The 19,118-nt window shown below is 46.4% G+C and overlaps 1 protein-coding gene across 2 annotated transcripts in view; it reads right to left on the bottom strand.

Annotated features, from left to right (window-relative positions):
* The window catches only part of vps37a (VPS37A subunit of ESCRT-I), a 70,059-nt gene that overhangs the window by 10,834 nt on the left and 40,107 nt on the right, over nt 1–19,118 (bottom strand). Inside the window, exons 5-10 of one of the 2 annotated variants that reach the window (XM_077606337.1) lie at nt 14,530–14,755; nt 10,259–10,329; nt 10,021–10,148; nt 8,948–9,006; nt 8,805–8,873; nt 8,524–8,667 (exon numbers count right to left, since the gene is read on the bottom strand). In XM_077606337.1, the coding sequence (XP_077462463.1) occupies nt 8,524–8,667; nt 8,805–8,873; nt 8,948–9,006; nt 10,021–10,148; nt 10,259–10,329; nt 14,530–14,755 (697 nt within the window). The remainder of the gene's footprint in view (nt 1–8,523; nt 8,668–8,804; nt 8,874–8,947; nt 9,007–10,020; nt 10,149–10,258; nt 10,330–14,529; nt 14,756–19,118) is intronic. The other variant, XM_077606338.1, reaches the window with a different exon arrangement.

Genomic DNA, 19,118 nt, shown 5'->3' with positions numbered 1-19,118 from the left:
ATGCATGTAACTAGGTAAATTGACCATGCAATTGGTATTGGAAGTCAACTGTAAATTTTTATTTTTGATGTTGAAGTGGATAATGAGTAAAATTTTAATTACTTTATTATTTATATCTAACCATTAGTAAAAATTGTGAAAAGTTCTTATTTTATATGATGGACAAACTGCAGTGGCAATTTATTGTTAAATTCTTGCATTCAAGCTGCTATACTGGGGTATTTTTTTTGTTTTCAACCACAAGTTTTAATATGCAACACAATGTAAATTAATAAATGACAATTTAGATTTGTTGGTTAGCATGCATTTTTATAGTTGTGTCGATTAATGGTCTAAGGAGTGCAGTGATGTAGCCAGGCTTAATATACTAATCCTGACTAATTTCAATTACATTAAGAAATATAAAGTCATCGATAATAATTTTATTTCTGAATGTTAATTAATGTGAATGTAACCATACAATGATTTGATGACAGTTTTGATTATTATATTTTTAGCTAATTTGTGTATTTAAAAAAAATTCAAGCATAACTAAGTATTGTGGAATTATGTCAAATACATACAATTATACATTATATAAAGATTCCACGACCAATGTTCGAAACTAGTTGCGTAAGGACCAGTAAATCTTGAAGAAAGCCTCTGTTTATCTGAATAAGAGTCAGGCTGACCTGCCAAAAAGATGTGTTTTTGCCAATATCTCCTGTCTAATTCAGAACGTTTCGGAGTCCATTTTGTTCCAGCTCCGATAAAATTAATGACCAAAACAGAATACTAGTTAATATACATAATTTTGACTACGCATTTGGATTTTCACAAATTAAAATTATGTACAGTATTAGCCTGGATAAAAGACAATGCATTAAAATAAGACTGAAAAAGAGACAATAGTTCACATATGGTAATTGGTATTGAGTTCCTGGTATGTGAGGCACGAACAGAGAAGGTGCTTTGTCTAAACGCACTCTTTCTGAAGGGAACTACATAGTCACCTGTAGAACCAACTCTTGTTGATCTGTTGGAATTTTTTTTTTTTTTTTTTTACAAATTCTTGCAGTAGAGGATGAGCTTTGTGATGGAAGATTTTGTAAACCAAGATGGTATCAGCACATTTAACAGTATGGTCCCAGTTCAGGGGGTTGTGTTTCTTTTAATAGGGTGGAAACAGGTACTTGGATGATTCGCCTAAAGACGTTTTGCCGACGGACGTTTGACAGACGGACAGGTCGCCGAATGGACGTTTTTCGCCGAAACGGGATTCGCACGCTCGCCCCGCCCCCGGATCGTGTGTGTACAAGTTTTTCAACCTCGGCCCGCGGGCCATATACGGCCCGTTAGGATTTTTAATCCGGCCCGCCGAGTAGGTAAATCATATCCCTACGGTCATCGGAGGGGTCTCTCCCCGGGAACAGTGCTGGGAGACAACAGTTGGAACCTTCACGAGGTGTCTCCCGAGAGGCCGCCCGCCGCGGCCTGCGAATCCAACACAACCACCCAGAGTTGCCACCCAGGAACATGGCGCCCTATGTTTTTCATCCAGCCGGAGATGTCCGCCCTGCCCCACACCTCCGGTTACTCCTCCTAAGGGCAGGCGACGTCGAGGAGAACCCGGGACCTACCTGCCCGGGATGCTCTAAGACGATCCATCGTGACTTCACCCCACTGGTCTGCAACGCTTGCCGACGAAATTTCCACAGGACCTGTAGCGGCCTGACCCGAACCCAAATCCCACCGCTCTTGCTCTGGACTACCTCGCTCCCAAACTAATGCAAACTGGCTATGCCCGACCTGCTCACCAACCCCGACACAACAATCCTCCACACACCAAACAGCCATAACAACACACCAACCTATAAACGCAAACTGTCCCACCTGTAATAATAAATTAATCGTTTCACGCTCTCCCCTGACATGTAGATCCTGCAAACGTGGATTCCACCTCAAATGTGCCCCTGAAACCAGACACGCTTTAACCATACTTCGCAGGAACAATAACTGGTGCTGCCAGAGCTGTCTGAACCTGAAACCCTCCCACCCTCAACAACCCACAGATAGGATTGCCGATCTACCGGAGGCACGGAAAGCCGGTCTCACCATCCTTCAATGGAACTGTGACTACCTGGCGACCAAGACTACCGAACTGAAAGAGGTGACGGCACGTCTAAAAATTGACATCCTCCTCCTCCAGGAAACAAAACTGGGACTCGAAGACCCGACGCCTCAGCTCGACGGTTATAACGTGATTCGCCAAGACCATGAGGGCTCAGGCACAAAACAGCGACGAGGCGGGGGTCTCCTTGTCTACCTGAGATGCGGCATCCCCTACTCCATCCTTCCAGCGTCCCCATCAGGCCCCCTCGAACTCCAGCATATCCACATTCCCATCGCCCGCAGGCGGCACCTCTCACTGGTCAACGCCTACATCCCCCCGGCGACATCGGATTATTGTCCTGCCCCCCAAGATTTCTCCTGGTTAAACTCGCTCCCCACGGAGCATGGCCTGATCTGCGGGGATTTCAACGCGCACCACCCGACCTGGGATATACTTGCCAAGACAGATCCCAGGGGTAACGCCCTCACCTCTACGCTTAGCAAAACAATGGAAAGGCTCACCGTGAACCGTCTCGCCTGGTGGCTGGAAGATAAACAGCTTCTCAGCCACTGGCAAGCCGGTTTTCGAAAGGGAAGAAGCACGACGGACCAGGCCCTGCGACTGTCGCAGTTCATCTCTGATGGCTTCCAGTCGACTCAACGGCAACGCACGCTTGCAACATTCTTTGACTTCAGCAAGGCATTCGACCAGGTATGGAGAACAGGTCTCTTACAAAAAATGGCAGACCTGGGGGTCCCCTACCGCTTCATCAGATGGATCGCCAACTGGCTCACAAATCGCACAGCCAGGGTCAGGATCAACAATACCATCGGCAGGAGCAGAACCTTCAAAGAAGGGCTCCCCCAAGGCTCGGTCCGGTCACCCCTCTTATTCATCATCTACATTAATGACCTCCTCGACAAGTTCAACGACTCCACCCTGGTCAGCGCCTATGCAGACGATCTGGCTCTTGCTTGTCGGGGTAGGAACAAAGAGGAGGTGGAAAGCAGACTTCAAGCGGAGGTTGAAAAAGTCTGGAGGTGGAGTTCCGAGGCACACCTAAACCTTAACACCACCAAGTGTGAGGCGTCATTTTTTAGCCTGGACTCAGCTGAGGCCAAATGGCAACCAAAGATCTTAATAAATGGCGCCACCCTCAAGCATAACCCCACCCCCACTTTTCTTGGCGTATCTTTTGACCGACAACTCACGTTTGCAGAGCAAGCGAAAAAAGTCCGCCAAACCATGTCCAAAAGAACGAACCTCCTCCGCAAACTCAGTGGCACATCCTGGGGTTGGCAACCCAACGACCTTAGAACGGTGTATTTTGCCACCCAGAGAAGTCTTGCGGAGTACGCAGCACCGGCATGGGCCCCCTGGCTGGCCCAAACTCACCTCAAATCCCTTGAAACCGCCCAACTGCAAGCAGCCCGCGCCATAACCCACCACCTCAGGTCTACCCCCACCGAAGCAGTCCTACATGAGGCACATCTCACACCCCTCTCATCCCGCCTCAAGTTACAAGCACTTCTTAAGGCGGATGCCTGGAACCAGCTGCCTCCCTCTGATCCCCGACACCGCCTCCTCCATGAAAACGTTAAAATGCGTTTGCAAAAGAAGCCAGACTGGCGATCATCGACCCTTCCCCGTCTTACCGCTCTCGAACTCCATACCCCTTGCACATACTCTTCACATCCCTGCCCACCCTGGCTATTACCCCCCCCCCATCCAAACCGCCTTTACCGCAGTCTCTAAACACATGCCGACCATCACCCAAAGAGATAAGGCAGAAGAGCTCATCAGAAGCATGGGTAAACCGGACCTACAGATCTTCACAGATGGATCCACCAAAGAAGGCACTGCGGACGGTGGTGCAGGTTTTGTCGTCATTAAGGAGACTGCAATCATCCACCAATGGCATGGTGCCACTGGCAGCCGCAGCAGCTCCTACCACTCTGAAAAAGTGGCACTGACCGAGGCACTCTCCTGGCTGAGGGAAACAGCAGACTGGCAGACATCAATTATCCTCAGTGACTGCAAATCGCTGGTCCAAGCTATGGGAAACCCCCATACGCAAGACCCCGCCATTCGGAGACTTCAGGGTGACATCGCCCTTTTCCCTCCGCCTAAGCGACTGCAGCTACTGTGGATCCCGGGCCACTGCAACATATGCGGAAACGACCTGGCTGATGCCCTAGCTAAACTTGGCTCGTTAGATGACCAAACCAATACCCCCCCGGACGCAGCCACAAGACGTGCCATCATCCAACGTGAAGATCGCTCCCCCCCCTCTCCCACCCCCGCCTTTTGCAGACCTACACTACAAAAGTCACAGAGGAAGAACTTGCCCTATCGAAAGGAGACCGCACAGACCTGATTCGTTTCCGCAGTGGACAACACCCCCTGCTCCGCCGTTGGCTCCACCTTGTGGGGAAATCCGACTCGGATCGCTGCCGCCTGTGCGACGAGGAAACAGAGTCGTCTGAACACTTATGGCTCCGCTGTCCGGCCTTAATGACCGAACGCTACCATCGCAGCTTGGGCAACTCCCTGGATGAACTTATCCGTGTTCCAGTGGCAGCTCTAGCGCTGCTGAGGGTAATCCTCAGGCGCCTGAGGTGAAAAAGAAGAAGAAGAAGGAACAGTGCTTCGTGGGCGGATTTTAATGACACATGCTGAGTTTCATTATCGAGCTCCATATATTTCCCGAGTTTGAGCACTTTAAAAATCGGCGGGGGTTCCCCCCGAGCCTATCTGAGAATAGTGCACCGTGAGCGGACTGGGTTGGACGACGCCCTGCTGAATTTCTGCAGCTCCAGAAATTTTTCAAATTTGAGCCCCACACACATCGGAGGGGTTTTTCACCCAGCACAGTGCTCTGTGGGCGGACAGGGGTGACACATGCCCCGCTGGAATCCTGAGCACCATAATTTTTTTCTAAGCGTGAGCACCACACACATCGGAGGTTTTTTTTTTTCCCGAGCGTATCCAAGGATAGTGACACATGAGCGGATTGGGTTGGCTGATGCCCTGCTGAAATCCTGAGCTCCAGACATTTTTCTAAGTGTGAGCACCACACACATCAACGATGTTTTCCCCATGGCCTATCCGAGGATAGCGACACATGGGGGGATATGGGTTGCTGAAGCCCCGCTGAAGTCTCGAGCTCCAGATTTTTTTTCAAAGTATGAGCACCACACACATCAACTGTGTTTTCCCCAGTGCCTATCCGACATTTGATGTCGCAAATACAAATACTAGTATTTGTATTTAATCATTAAACGCTGTTTTCGGCTGGATTTGACCGAATTTGAGAGCATTTTGAGCCGATGGCGAATGGACGTATATAGACGTTTTTTTGCCTTATCGCGACATTTTACCGGGAAATTCACTTCCCTGGGCTCGTTTCTAATGTCCAAAGAGCTCCAGTATTTGTATTTAATCATTAAATGCTGTTTTAAGATGGATTTGACCTGATTGCTGTCATTTCACGGCTCGGTTCTGCTACATCTGCCCGCCCAAGAGTGCTTATTCCCGGGCTGACATGCCCGCCCAAGAGTGCTTATTCTCGGGCCGACATGCCCACCCAAGAGTGCTTATTCCCGGGCCGACATGCCCGCCCAAGAGTGCTTATTCCCGAATTTGCTCAAATGTAAAAAATTTCTGGAGCTGCAGAAATTCAGCGGGGCGTCGTCCAACCCAGTCTACTTACGGTGCACTATTCTCGGATAGGCTCGGGGGGAACCCCCGCCGATTTTTAAAGTGCTCAAACTCGGGAAATATATGGAGCTTGATAATGAAACTCAGCATGTGTCATTAAAATCCGCCCACGAAGCACTGTTCCCGGGAGAAACCCCTCCGATGACCGTAGGGATAGGATTTACCTACTCGGCGGGCCGGATTAAAAATCCTAACGGGCCGTATAGGGCCCGCGGGCCGAGGTTGAAAAACTTGTACACACACGATCCGGGGGCGGGGCGAGCGCGCGAATCCCGTTTCGGCGAAACCTCCGTTCGGTGGAACGTCCATTCGGCGACCTGTCCGTCAGTCAAACGTCCGTCGGCGAAACGTCCGTCGGCGAAACGTCTTTAGGCGAATCATCCGGTCACGGTGGCAACATCATGCTTTGGGGCTGTTTTTCTGCAAAGGAACCAGGACGACTGATCTGTGTAAAGGAAAGAATGAATGGGGCCATGTATCCAGAGATTTTGAGTGAAAATCTCCTTCCATCAGCAAGGAAATTGAAGATGAGACTTGGCTCGGTCTTACAGCATGACAATGATCTCAAACACACAGCCAGGGCAACGAAGGAGTCGCTTCGTAAGAAGCATTCCAAGGTCCTGGAGTGGCCCAGCTCGTGACCGGACGATTCGCCGAAAGACGTTTCGCGGACGGACGTTTGGCCGACGGACAGTTCGCCAAACGGACGTTTCACCGAAATGTGATTCGCGCGCTCGCCCCGCCCCCGGATCGTGTGTGTACATGTTTTTCAACCTCGGCCCGTTACAGATAACATTCATTTAGGAATAAAAAGGGCATGTACTGCCCCCCGCTGGACATATTTCTAAATACAAGTACATACTACAATGTGCTGCCAATTTTTTATATTTTTTATTTTATCCTTGCGTTTAAAGTAGTAGCCATTTGGAGATCACGCAGAACAGTACGTGACAGAAGAAATAGAGAAAATAAAGTAGTAGTAACAGTAAGTACTACTACAATCCGGGGGCGGGGCGAGCGCGCAAATCCCGTTTCGGCGAATCGTCCGAGTACCGGCCCAGCCAGTCTCCGGATCTCAACCCCATAGAAAATCTGTGGAGGGAGTTGAAAGTCCGTGTTGCCCAACGACAGTTCCCCAAAACATCACTGCTCTAGAGGAGATCTGCATGGAAGAATGGGCCAAAATACCAGCAACAGTGTGTGAAAAGCTTGTGAAGAGTTACAGAAAACGTTTGGCCTCCGTTATTGCCAAGAAATGGTACATAAAGTATTGAGATGAACTTTTGGTATTGACCAAATACTTATTTTTCCACCATGATTTGCAGCAAATAAATTCTTTAAAAATCAAACAATGTGATTTTCTGTTTTTTTCACATTCTGTCTCTCATGGTTGATTTACCCATGTTGACAATTACAGGCCTCTCGAAGGATAACATGCACAATCGGTGGTTGACTAAATACTTATTTGCCCCACTGTAAGTGTGTTTTCATATGTATTTCTACAAGTATTACAGTACAGTAAATACAGCGCTTGCCACTGTGGCAGCGGGGGTCTCTGAAGCAAAAAACGGATATGGGAGGAGTTGGGTGAGGCCATGGAGAATGACTTACGGACGTTTTCAAAGAAAATTTGGTCCAACATCTGACATCTCAGAGGGGAAAGCAGTGCACCATCAACACTGCGTATAGTGGGGATGGAGCACTGCTGACCCCGACTTGGGATGTTGTGAGTCGGTGGGCTGAATACTTTGAAGACCTTTTCAACTCTACCGTCACATTTTTCAATGAGGAAGCAGAGCCTTGGGACTCGGAGGCCTGATTCTCCGATCTCTGGCGTCTAAGTCACAGAGGTGGTTAAAAAGCTTTGCGGTGGCAAGGCTCCGGGGGTAGACTTCGCGTAGACATCAAGGGCAGTGCCTCTGGATTGGCAGGTCAGGTAAGTGGTTCCATTTCTTAAAAAGGGAAACGAAGGGTGTGTTCCAATTATAGGGGAATTTCACTCATGAGCCTCCACGGAAAGGTCAATTCGGGGCTACTGGAGAGGAGGGTCAACCAAGAAGTCAAATTTCAGATTCAGGGGGAGCAGTATGGTTTTCCTCCTGGCCGTGGAACAGTGGACCAGGTCTATACTCTCAGCAGGGTTCTCGGGGGTGGTCATGGGACTTCACCGAACCAGTCTACATGTGTTTAGAGGAATTGGAGAAGGCATTTATTCGTGTCCCACTGGAGATGTTGTGGGGGTACTCCCGGAATATAGGGTAACGGAACCCCTGATAAATGGGGTCTGGTCCCTGTATAACCAGTGACAAAGTATGATCCGCGTAGCCAACATTAAGTAGGATCAGTTTCCAGTCAGGGCTGGACTCTGTCAAGGCTCCCCTATGTAACTGATTTTGTTCAGAACTTATGTCGGCACAGCCATGCCGTTGAAAGGGTCCGGATCGGTGGCCTCGGGATTGCATTGCTGCTTAGAGTTTCCACTAAATAAAACATTCTATTTTGGGAGCCGCCCTTCCATGACAAACAGTCATACTTTTGCCACATCCGAAATGGTTACAAACACTCAGCTGCTGGGAAAACACCCTCCCAGTAACACAATGAATTTTTTTCGGTGTTGCAAACTGCACACTGCCACTGCTAGTGTGGAAAGGTCTTTAAACAGAAGAAAATATCAGGACCTTTTTGAGTTTTTAGAATTCAATCAAGCTTACCATTCTCTTTTCAATGAAGCAGATAAGGAATTCGTCTATGTCAATGAGTCCCTCTAAAAAGGTTTCGGCTATCCCTTCAGAGTCCTCCTCTGCTTGGTGCGCAGCAACCTTTAACCGAGTCTGCAGGGTGCTAACTCTACGACTCTACAGCACAAGAGAACAATAAATTAGTTTCCTTGCTTAGTTCGGTAATGCAAAAAATAAATTGATTAATGTAAAAATCACTGAATAGTATAATAATTTATTAAATAATCCATCCATTAAGCCACATTGAGGTTTACCTCACTAAGATCATGCTGTCTCTGTATCTTTGTTTCAAAGACAGACTTCAGTTGAGTCAACTGTTCAAACTACAAAAAGAATGCAAAATGGCGATGATTGGTGCATTTTCATTTTGACTTAATACTTTTGAATAATTGTACACCTTAAAAATAACATCTTGTCTTTTTCCTTCCAGGCGTGGCTCCATCATCAGGTTTCTCTCTGAAAAAGAAAAAAAATCAAAAATAAGTTTTCAAGTTTGTCAATTCAATTAGGCTTCCATTTATTTCATGACTAAGCATAGCGGCAGAGCTGCCAACCTCCGTCGACCCCATTTCAGGAGTACCCTTGTCTAATTTCTGGAGTGAATGTGATTCATGCAAAATCGATATAAAAAGTAAGGAAAATTAAGCATAGGAAGATTTTAATCAAAAGTTTTTACTTTAGTTGAAAGTGTTTTTGTAAATTATTGAAAAAGTACAGCATAATGAAAATAAGTTTATCTTTGTATTTGGGTCCTTCTACGGGAGTTTTACAGTCAGTAATTCCACAGCGTGTCACGCTGTGGTCGCACATGCATGTTCTGCAATGTGCAAATGTCGGTCCTTTTGGAGACGGTGTCAACATGTGATATTTCGTCGAATAAGAAACAATAAAGTTCTGTGAGTGGCTGGATTTCTTAAAAGTTACATCCAAATTGCGATCCATTTTGCGCTTATTCCGACGAGGCATATTGATAAGACTTAACAGTGCTGTGTACGCCTACTTCCTTTAGAACAACCCTGGAAATGATAGGATTGGTTTGAAGACAAAAGACTGGTGGTTTAGTTAGCCTTAATAATACTTACTTCCCTTATGAAAAAAACGCAAATGAAAATGTTAAAGTGATAAAGGCTACCTATGCAATCGATTACAAATTGATTGCCACGCTGAACTTGTAACTCGGATGATTCACAATGCCGTCGTGTTACCGAATTCTTCCGGTTTACAGTGCAGTTGAATCAAGATGGTCGAAGCCATAGTGATGGTGTGAATTTCGAGGCATTTAAATTGGTAATTTGGTACTTTCCCGAGATGGATGCTTCTTAAAAAAATGGGTGAATTTTTTGGGGGATTTCCAGAGTTTTGGGAGGTTGTCCGGAGTCCCGGAGTTTGCGTTGCATTTCCGGAGAAACTCCTGAAATTCAGGAGTAGTTGGCAGCCCTGATAGCATTTATGATTCTAAGTGGAACGTACTTGCCATTTCCACAATGTTAGTGACTAGCTCCTCCTTATCACTCGAGACTATTTTCAGTTGGGGCAGCGTCACAAAGAATCTCAGTAAATCATCCTCTTTTTCTGACATGTCAGACAGTTGAGTCAGACTGAAGGTACCACAGAGTATGTGATGATAAAAAAGGAAGGATATGCAAGACGAACAATTAAATTAGTTTTGAACACGATTTATAAATGTTGACAATTAAAAATTGATTACTTCAATTCAGACAGCTCAGAAAAAGACGCAGGAATCTCAGGCATCTTATACATTTGTCCATTTAACCCAGCCTGAAAAGAAAAGTGAGAATGAATTACCAATTAAATATTTAAGTGAAAGTCAGCCTCTTAACGGGGCCATTAAGAATGGTTACCTATTGTAACCTCTCCTACTAGTTTGAATAGTTTAATTTACCTTTGATTTACCTTGTCTAACAGCCAAATCACACATACCGTATTTACTCACATATAAGCCACCCGCGAGTATATGCCGCTCCCTTAAAATTGCCGAATTTGACAATTTCTCTGGTATAAGCCGCACCCGAGATTCCCAATTTTCTCATCTCATTTTCTGAACCGCCTTATCCTCATTAGGGTCGCAGGGGGTGCTGGAGCCAATCCCAGCTGTCAGAGGCGGGAGGATACCCTGAACCGGTGACCAGCCGGTCGCAGAGCACAAAATTTGTTCGGAATTTTCCTAATATTTCAAATTTCTTGTATGTTGGGACACTTGGATGTCAAGGTATTACTGTATTGCAGTCAGGTGCTTCTTGTTTCAGCACCAACCTCATTGGTTAAACTGTCTCTGTTCGAACAAAAACCTGCATCCACGGCGGCCCTCAAGGACCCCTGGAATAGATCCGCTGAAGATGCAATAACCACTGGCCTCCAGGTTGCACAGAGCTCCTTGAGAAAAGGGGGAGCTATGTCAGAATGCTCTTCATCGACTACAGATCAGCCTTTAATACAATACTGGACATTTTCAACCCCAAGTTGGCTGACCTGGGGCCCCCACACCCCACTTGCTTCTGGATTAAGGATTTTCTGGTCAACCGACTTCAGCACGTGAAGCTGGGTTGCCACCTCTCATCTGCCCGTACGCTCAGCACCGGCTCGCCCCAAGGCTGTGTGCTGAGTTCACTACTTTACTCGGTCTACACACATGACTGCAGACCCATGCACCCTGAACATCATTGTGAAATTTGCAGATGATACAACGGTGGGGATGATCACGGAGTGGAACGAGACGAGGTCCTTAGAGTCAGTGAGTGATTCCCCTCAAGAACTTGGCACTGAACCTTTCCATAACTAGGGAACTCATCTGCATATCTCTGCTGACCTTTCTGGGGCAGCAAACACCATAGCACTGGTCAAGATGCATAGCAGAGGTTATATTTCCTGATTGTAATCAGTAAGGAGCAACTCATCACCAACCTGCTGGTGACCATTGAGCCATTGAGCTATTGAGAGCGAGCTGTGTCAGTGTGGCACTCCAGCTGTACAGAAGCAGACAAGAAAATAGTGCAGAGGGTGATCAACACAGTTCAAAAGATTATCAGCTGCTCTATAGAGCCTGAACCCTGCATTCTTCCCCATCTAGTCGTCCCGAAGCAGGGATTTAGCAAACTATCATGTGGAGCATGACCAAAACGTTGGCCGCGCGAGTGTCCCTGAACTGGAACGCGCCTCCACGGAGAATCCTGTCCACCATCTACCACTTCCGGTGCTTAGGAAGGGCAAAGAGCATTCCAAAAGACAGTACACCTCCCGGCTTCTACATACCTCTTCAACCTTCTGCCGTCTGGCAGGCACTATAGGACCATGACAGCCAAAACAAACAGACTCAGGACTGTTTCTTCCCAAGTGCTGTAACCATACTCACTTTTGCACTTGAATGTAAAAAAGGATGTTTTTTAAGTCAGATGCTCCCACCCATTGCTTCGTGCCACACCCTGGCATCGTTTAGCGACCCCCCCCTCTTTAGCGGCGCCACCCGATTTGAAAAACATTGCCTTAACCCATCTGTTTTATTGTTTTATGTTTTTGTAATTTTGTGAGTGAGTAATCAGATCCTTCACCACTTCATGTCTTCAACATTCACGGCTTCACGCCATCGCGGCATTTTATATTACGTATACAAATAAAAAATGTTCATCAAAATGTCAAAATTCCCGCTGAAACACGCAAGCGGAAGACACTTTCTTGTCTTCGGCCTGCCACAGAGAAAAATGGCGGAAGACGGGACCATCACTCAATTCAGCTCCAGAGGCGAAAAATAGCGGGTTCTGGGCGGAGACTGTTGCTCTTATTCGAAAATAGAGCTCTTTGAGCAGACGGGTGAGCCTAGGTGAGGGTGGATTTTTAAAGAAATGTGAGCCCCGGGTGACCTTATGCCGGACACTGTCGCCCTTATCAGAAAATAGAGCCCTGTGAGCAGACAGGACAGCTGGTTGCCTCGGGATAGCAGAGCTGAGGGTGGAATTTTCAAAGAAATGTTTCAAAGTACAAGCAACGAGCGATGTCACGGCGGGCCATGTCACGGCGGGCGACATCACGGCGAACGTCGTTGGTCTTATCCGAAAATACAGCTCTTTGGGCGGGTTAAAAGAGCTGGACGGCGCAGAAGAGCAAAGTGGAAGCTTAATTTCCCCCAAAACGGTCACGGCAATAAAGATAAAGGACGTGGTCTTGGTACTTCGATAAATCAGCAAGAAAATGTCTCACAGTTTGAAACAAAGTGTCGCTGAGATTGATGACAACATGGTCATAGCCATCAAATATGGCAATCGACTTTAACCAGGGGTGGTGAACATGCAGGTATTTAATTCTCATATTTTGTATATACTCAGGATAAGATGCATTCCATGTGTTTGTTGAGGTTGGACACTTACCTTGAAATGAACACATTGTTGTTTTGTAAAGGGAAGAAAGTGTTATGGTGAGTAATATGGTTTTAATTTTGTGTTTGTGTGTGTGTTTTGGCAGGTCACTGCATGGTGTGGCTCGGCGCCTCTCACCGTGGGCAACTCCAGAGTGGAAAAATGTCCAACCCCCATCGAGAGGAGTGGTACCGGAACCCAAGCTGTGCGTAGAGGTGAGCTCGACTAAGTTGAGCCGGAATTTCTCAACCTCACGCACTAACTCAGGCTCTTTCCGAACCAGAAAGGTGACATTTCACGTCCCAAGAACCAGGTTCTGCAGCCGGGGATCGAACCTCTAAGGATCTCTCCTTTGGCTGCTGCCCAACTTTCTGCACTCTTTGGCGCCTCTCACTGGTCATTAGCCCATGTCAAGGGGAACCCAAATCGTCTCTTCGGGCTCTGCCCGGCCCCATGGTTGGTCCACCTGTGTGGAATTTGCATGTTCTACCCGGGCCTGCGTGGGATTTCTCCGGGCACTCCGGTTTCCTCCCACATTCAAAAGACATGCATGGTATAATAATAATAATAATAATCGGACATAGGCCCTGTCGTCATTATCACAACACAAAAGCCTACTTGTCATCACACGCAGAAACTGCGTGTGACGAAATTGATGGTGCTTCTCCATAAGCTATGTTTAATCGGCAAAAGACCTAAATAAGTGTAAGTTACGGACTTGTAATTTGTCATTCCGCTGTTGTGGATACAGGTCGCTTACCTCTCGCTTACCTCTCACTGTCTTCCACTTACCTTACTTCAGTCAGCTAGTAGGAGGCAGATCACCAACCAAACATCTGTTCATATACCGCAGAAGGGAATGTGTGTTATGTTAGCGCGAGTTTAGATTTCTGATGGATGTGGGGAAAAAACTGTCCTTAAGCCTATTTGTCCGTGCTTTGTAGGCTGATTGGACAGTCTAAATTGCCCCTAGGTATGGGTGTGATTGTGAAAGGTTCTCAATCTGCTTGTGCCCCGCGATCGGCTGGCCACCTATACAGGGTTCTCCCCCGCCTCTGGCTCAAAGTCAGCTGGAATACGCTCCAGCACCCCCCGTAACCCTAGAGGATAAAGCAGTTCAAAAAATGAAATGAGATGAGGAGGAAACCGAAACAGCTCGAGAAAACCCAAGCAGGTACAGGGAGAACATGCAAACACCACGCAGAAAAGCCGAAGCCAGGGACTGAACCGTTGATCTCAGAACTGAGGGAAATGTGATAACCACTCTACCATCGTGCTCAATAAACAACTCGAATGTTTGAGGAGTTAGATTACATTATATTATTTAAATATTTTTGATGTTTTTTAGTGCCGTTTAAAACAGCATAGTATTTTTTATTTGTCCAAATAGTAAAACGCCAGCCTGCCATTGCAATTTTCCTGCAGGATGATTAACAAAAAGTATTTTGCCAGGACACACATCTTTTCCTGGGGAGAATGTTGCCAAGAAATTGCATATAATAAGCTGTCTCTACTACATGGCTTGAATATAAAATCGTTTCTATTCTGTTGATACGTTTGTAGCATATCCATGTAAATGCACCCTAAATAAACATCTTGGTCTGTTACGTACCTCTAAGTCTCCAACAGGGACAGGTAACAACAGGTCAGTAATGAGCCCATAAGTGTCTAGTTGTCGATGGGACACATGGACAGCTTCAACACCAGGGTGAAGCCCTGGTCCTACTCCAGATGGAAATGGTGCGAGAGGTGGCGTCTTACTTTGCCCAACATGGTAAAGACCATAGTGGTAACTTGGAGGTGGAAAAGGGGGGATGCCCAGTGGCTTGTACATACTGCTGTTGGTTAAAGTGAATACCATTGTTATTCATATTTTCAACATGAGAAATGTATTTAAAAAAATATTATATATACCCTCTTTCCCAATTGGGATTGTCAGTTCATTGAATACAGTGGTCCATCTAGCGAAACAAAATTAATTCGGTTCCAGAATTTGTTTCATAACTTGGATGTTTCGTACATTTGTTCCTCAAAAAACTACCAACTCAGCCTTTAAAAATTATCAGTGTCCCAATTTTTTATGAAAAATGTGAGAAACACAAAATGAGAGAAAATATTTTAAAAATTATTAATATTTTAAAATGAATAGCAGGCATGCACAAAAACTTTTCTATTTGTGCAGGTGCATGAGAGTAAGGAGAAAGCTAACAAAACAACTTAGCATCAAATAACTGCTTGTTCAGAAGCACTGCCCCGATCCCGGTGTCAGAGGCATGTGTCTTTAACACACAGAGAGAATGAAGGTTCATTGGACGCCTATGACAGTTGATGGCACCAGCTGATGTGTTAAATGAGTGCTCTTATTTCTCCCAGAGAGAATGAAGGTTCATTGGACACCTATGACAGTCGATGGCAGCAGCTGATGTGTTAAATGAGTGCTCTTATTTCTCCCAGAGAGAATGAAGGTTCATTGGACGCCTATGACAGTCGATGGCAGGGGCTGATGTGTTAAATGAGTGCTCTTATTTCTCCCAGAGAGAATGAAGGTTCATTGGACGCCTATGACAGTTGATGGCAGCAGCTGATGTGTTAAATGAGTGCTCTTATTTCTCCCAGAGAGAATGAAGGTTTATTGGACGCCTATGACAGTCGATGGCAGCAGCTGATGTGTTAAATGAGTGCTCTTATTTCTCCCAGAGAGAATGAAGGTTCATTGGACGCCTATGACAGTCAATGGCAGCAGCCGATGTGTTAAATGAGTGCTCTTATTGATATTTTGATATTAGATATTTAGATCGTTTCAACAGTATTTAGATCGTTTCAACAGTATTTAGAGTCTAAATACTGTTGAAACGATCTAAATACTGTCTAACTAAAAGTATACTAATACTTTTATTTGTTTGATAAAAATGACCATCTAATCTAAAGTATTTCAACATTGCAAGTTCTCCCAGAGAGAATGAAGGCTCATTGGACTGCTTCAATAAAAACACCATCTGCTATTTAATAAATTGACAGTAGATGGCAGCAGCCGATCAGGCGACCAAAAGACCGGCGACAAAAAAGACCGGCGACAAAAAAGACCGGCGACCCAAAAGACGACGACCAAACTTTCGGGCGACCTAAAGACCGCGACCAAAAGACCGGTGACCAAAAGACCGGCGACCAATCGACCGTGTACCACTCAAAGCCTGTGCTGACCAGCTGTCTGGGGTTTTCACAAAGATTTTCAATTGTTCCCTGCAACAATCCATCATCCCATCCTGCGTGAAATCTGCCACCATTATCTCTGTCCCTAAAAAGCCAATCATTGATGGCCTGAATGATTATACGCCTGTTGCACTCACGCCTGTGATCATGAAGTGCTTTGAAAAGTTGGTCGCCCGCCACATCAGGGATACAATCCCTCCCTCAGTTGACCCTCACCAGTTTGCTTATAGAGCAAACAGGTCCACTGAGGACGCCATCGCCGTAGCTCTACACACAGCACTCAGCCACCTGGAGCACCATGGGAACTATGTGAGGATGCTTTTCATTGACTATAGCTCAGCCTTCAACACCATAATTCCAGACATTCTGGCTGACAAACTCTCCCATCTTGGACTATCCTCTTCCATCTGCTGATGGATTAAGAATTTAACAAACCTTCCACAAACTGTTAGACTTGGTCCCCACCTCTCTTCCTCCATTACACTGAGCACTGGCTCCCCTCAAGGCTGTGTACTTAGTCCTCTTCTATACTCCCTGTACACATACCCACCACTCTAACTCCATCATCAAATTTTCCAATGATACCACTGTGGTCGGACTCATCTCAGGGGGGATGAGTCTGCTTACAGAGATGTAGTCAACAAAATGTATTTGTGGTGTTTAGTGAACAATCTCACACTAAACACCACGAAAACTAAAGAAATAATCCTGGACTTTCGCAAACGCAGCACAGATCTGGCCCACCTCCTCATAAATGGAGTATGCGTAGACAGGGTCCAGTCCTTAAAATTCCTGGGGGTCCACATCACGGACAAGCTCTCCTGGTTTACCAACACCACGGCAGTGGTGAAGAAGGCACAGGTCACAGTCTGCAGAAGTTCCCCATCTTGTGGAAGACTTCCTGTGTGTGGTTCCAGTTTGTTTCCATTTTCCAGTTTCCATTTACTTGGATTTGCTTTGTACTTTTTGCTTTTGCTTTGTTGTTCTGCGGCCTTTGCGACTGTACTGTCTAACTTATAACTATGCCTTTTCTTGCTACTGTCACAATGAAATTTCCCGAATACGGGATGAATAAAGTTATCCAATCCAATCAACACCGCCCAGAAGATCATCGGTTGCTCTCTGCCCTCACTGGCAGAGGGCTAAGAACATTGTTAGGGACCCATACCACCCTGGTCCGTGACCGGATGATTCGCCTAAAGACGTTTCGCCGACAGACGTTTGACAGACGAGCAGGTCGCCGAATGGACGTTCCGCCGAACGTTCATTCGGCCGAACGGAGGTTTAACCGAAACGGGATTCGCGCGCTCGCCCCGCCCCCGGATCATGTGTGTACAAGTTTTTCAACCTCGACCCCCGGGCCATATATTGCCCGTTAGGATTTTTAATCCGGCCCGCCGCCGGCGTTGTCCAAATTATAGTAAAAATCAATGATTCATTTCCCTTTGCCGCTCATCACTCTCAATTTATTAGTCTACCGTCAATGGCAGCCCGGGAATAAGCACTCTTGGGCGGGCATGTCAGCCCGGGAATTAAGCACTCTTGGCGGGCAGATGTAGCAGAACCGTGAAATGACAGCAATCGGGTCAAATCCCTCCTAAAACAGCATTTAATGATTAAATACAAATACTGGAGCTTTTTGGACATTAGAACCGAGCCCAGGGAAGTGAATTCCTCGGTAAAATGTCGCGATGATGTCGTGATAAGGCAAAAAACGTTTATAAACGTCCATTCGCCAAACGGCTCAAAATGCGTTTAATGATTAAATACAAATACTAGTATTGTATATGCAAATACTAGTATTTGTATTTAATCATTAAACGCTGTTTTCGGCTGGATTTGACCGAATTTGAGAGCATTTTGAGCCGTTTGGCGAATTTTTACTATAATTTGGACAACGCCGGCGGCGGACCGGATTAAAAATCCTAACGGGACGTATATGGACCGCGGGCCGAGGTTGAAAAACCTGTACACACACGATCCGGGGGCGGGGCAAGCGCGCGAATCCCGTTTCGGCGAAACCTCCGTTCGGCGGAACGTTCATTCGGCGACCTGTCCGTCTGTCAAACGTCCGTCGGCGAAACATCTTTAGGCGAATCATCCGAGTACCACCCTGGTCACAACCTGTTCCAGCTGCCGCCCTCTGGCAGACGCTACAGGTCTCACAAAGCACGGACAACTAGACTTAGGGACAGTTTTTGTTCCCCACAGCCATCAGGGCTCCGAACTTGCATTAGCACGACACACAATCCCTTCTTTGTAATAACTTCGGGGTGCAAAAACAATGTGCAATATCTTAGATTGTGCAATATTTTAAAATTTACCTTGCCAGGATGTGACTTTTTATATTTTTAAATTACTTATTTATGTTTCTACTGGGAAAACGCACTTTGTGGAGTAGCACCACCTATTTCGTTATAGGCAGCTGTGTATGATGACAATAAAGGCTTTTGATTTGATTCATTGTTCCCACAATTGGTAAAGGCTCTAAAGGAGGGGTCTCAAACTCGCGGCCCGCGGGCCAACTGCGGCCCCCGGGACAATAATTTGCGGCCCCCGTCTTAATATGAAAGATTAATGTTCGTGCGGCCCGCAAGATTGATAGAATGGCACTTGTTGTGTTCGGAGCTGAATGAACCAATCACGGTGAGGTATACGGCTCTGGAGGGCGGGACATCTGCCGGGCTGTCCAGTGCCTCGCTCACTCACTCATTCATTCCTCCAATCAGCTGGGCGGAGGAGAAGCCGTGAAGCAGATCACTCCGCTCGGCGCGCACAGTCCTCCGCTGCTCTCAGCATAGAACTGAATGAGGCGCTATGATCTGTGATCCAGCCTGTGTCTGTAGCCATTTCCGCGAGTGAAACTGAAACTTAACAGTAAGTGCGTTAACATGACACTTGAGAAATTCAGAGAACTGCCGTAATCCAATACGATCGGAGAGCGAAAGTGCACATGCGCCACAGACCCGCACGACTGTTAAAGGGTTAAGT

Source organism: Stigmatopora argus, chromosome 7 (assembly GCF_051989625.1).
Source record: "Stigmatopora argus isolate UIUO_Sarg chromosome 7, RoL_Sarg_1.0, whole genome shotgun sequence".
In the NCBI taxonomy this organism is placed as follows: domain Eukaryota; kingdom Metazoa; phylum Chordata; class Actinopteri; order Syngnathiformes; family Syngnathidae; genus Stigmatopora; species Stigmatopora argus.
Note: the sequence above shows the minus strand (reverse complement) of the source record. Positions and strands in the feature narration are given on the sequence as shown.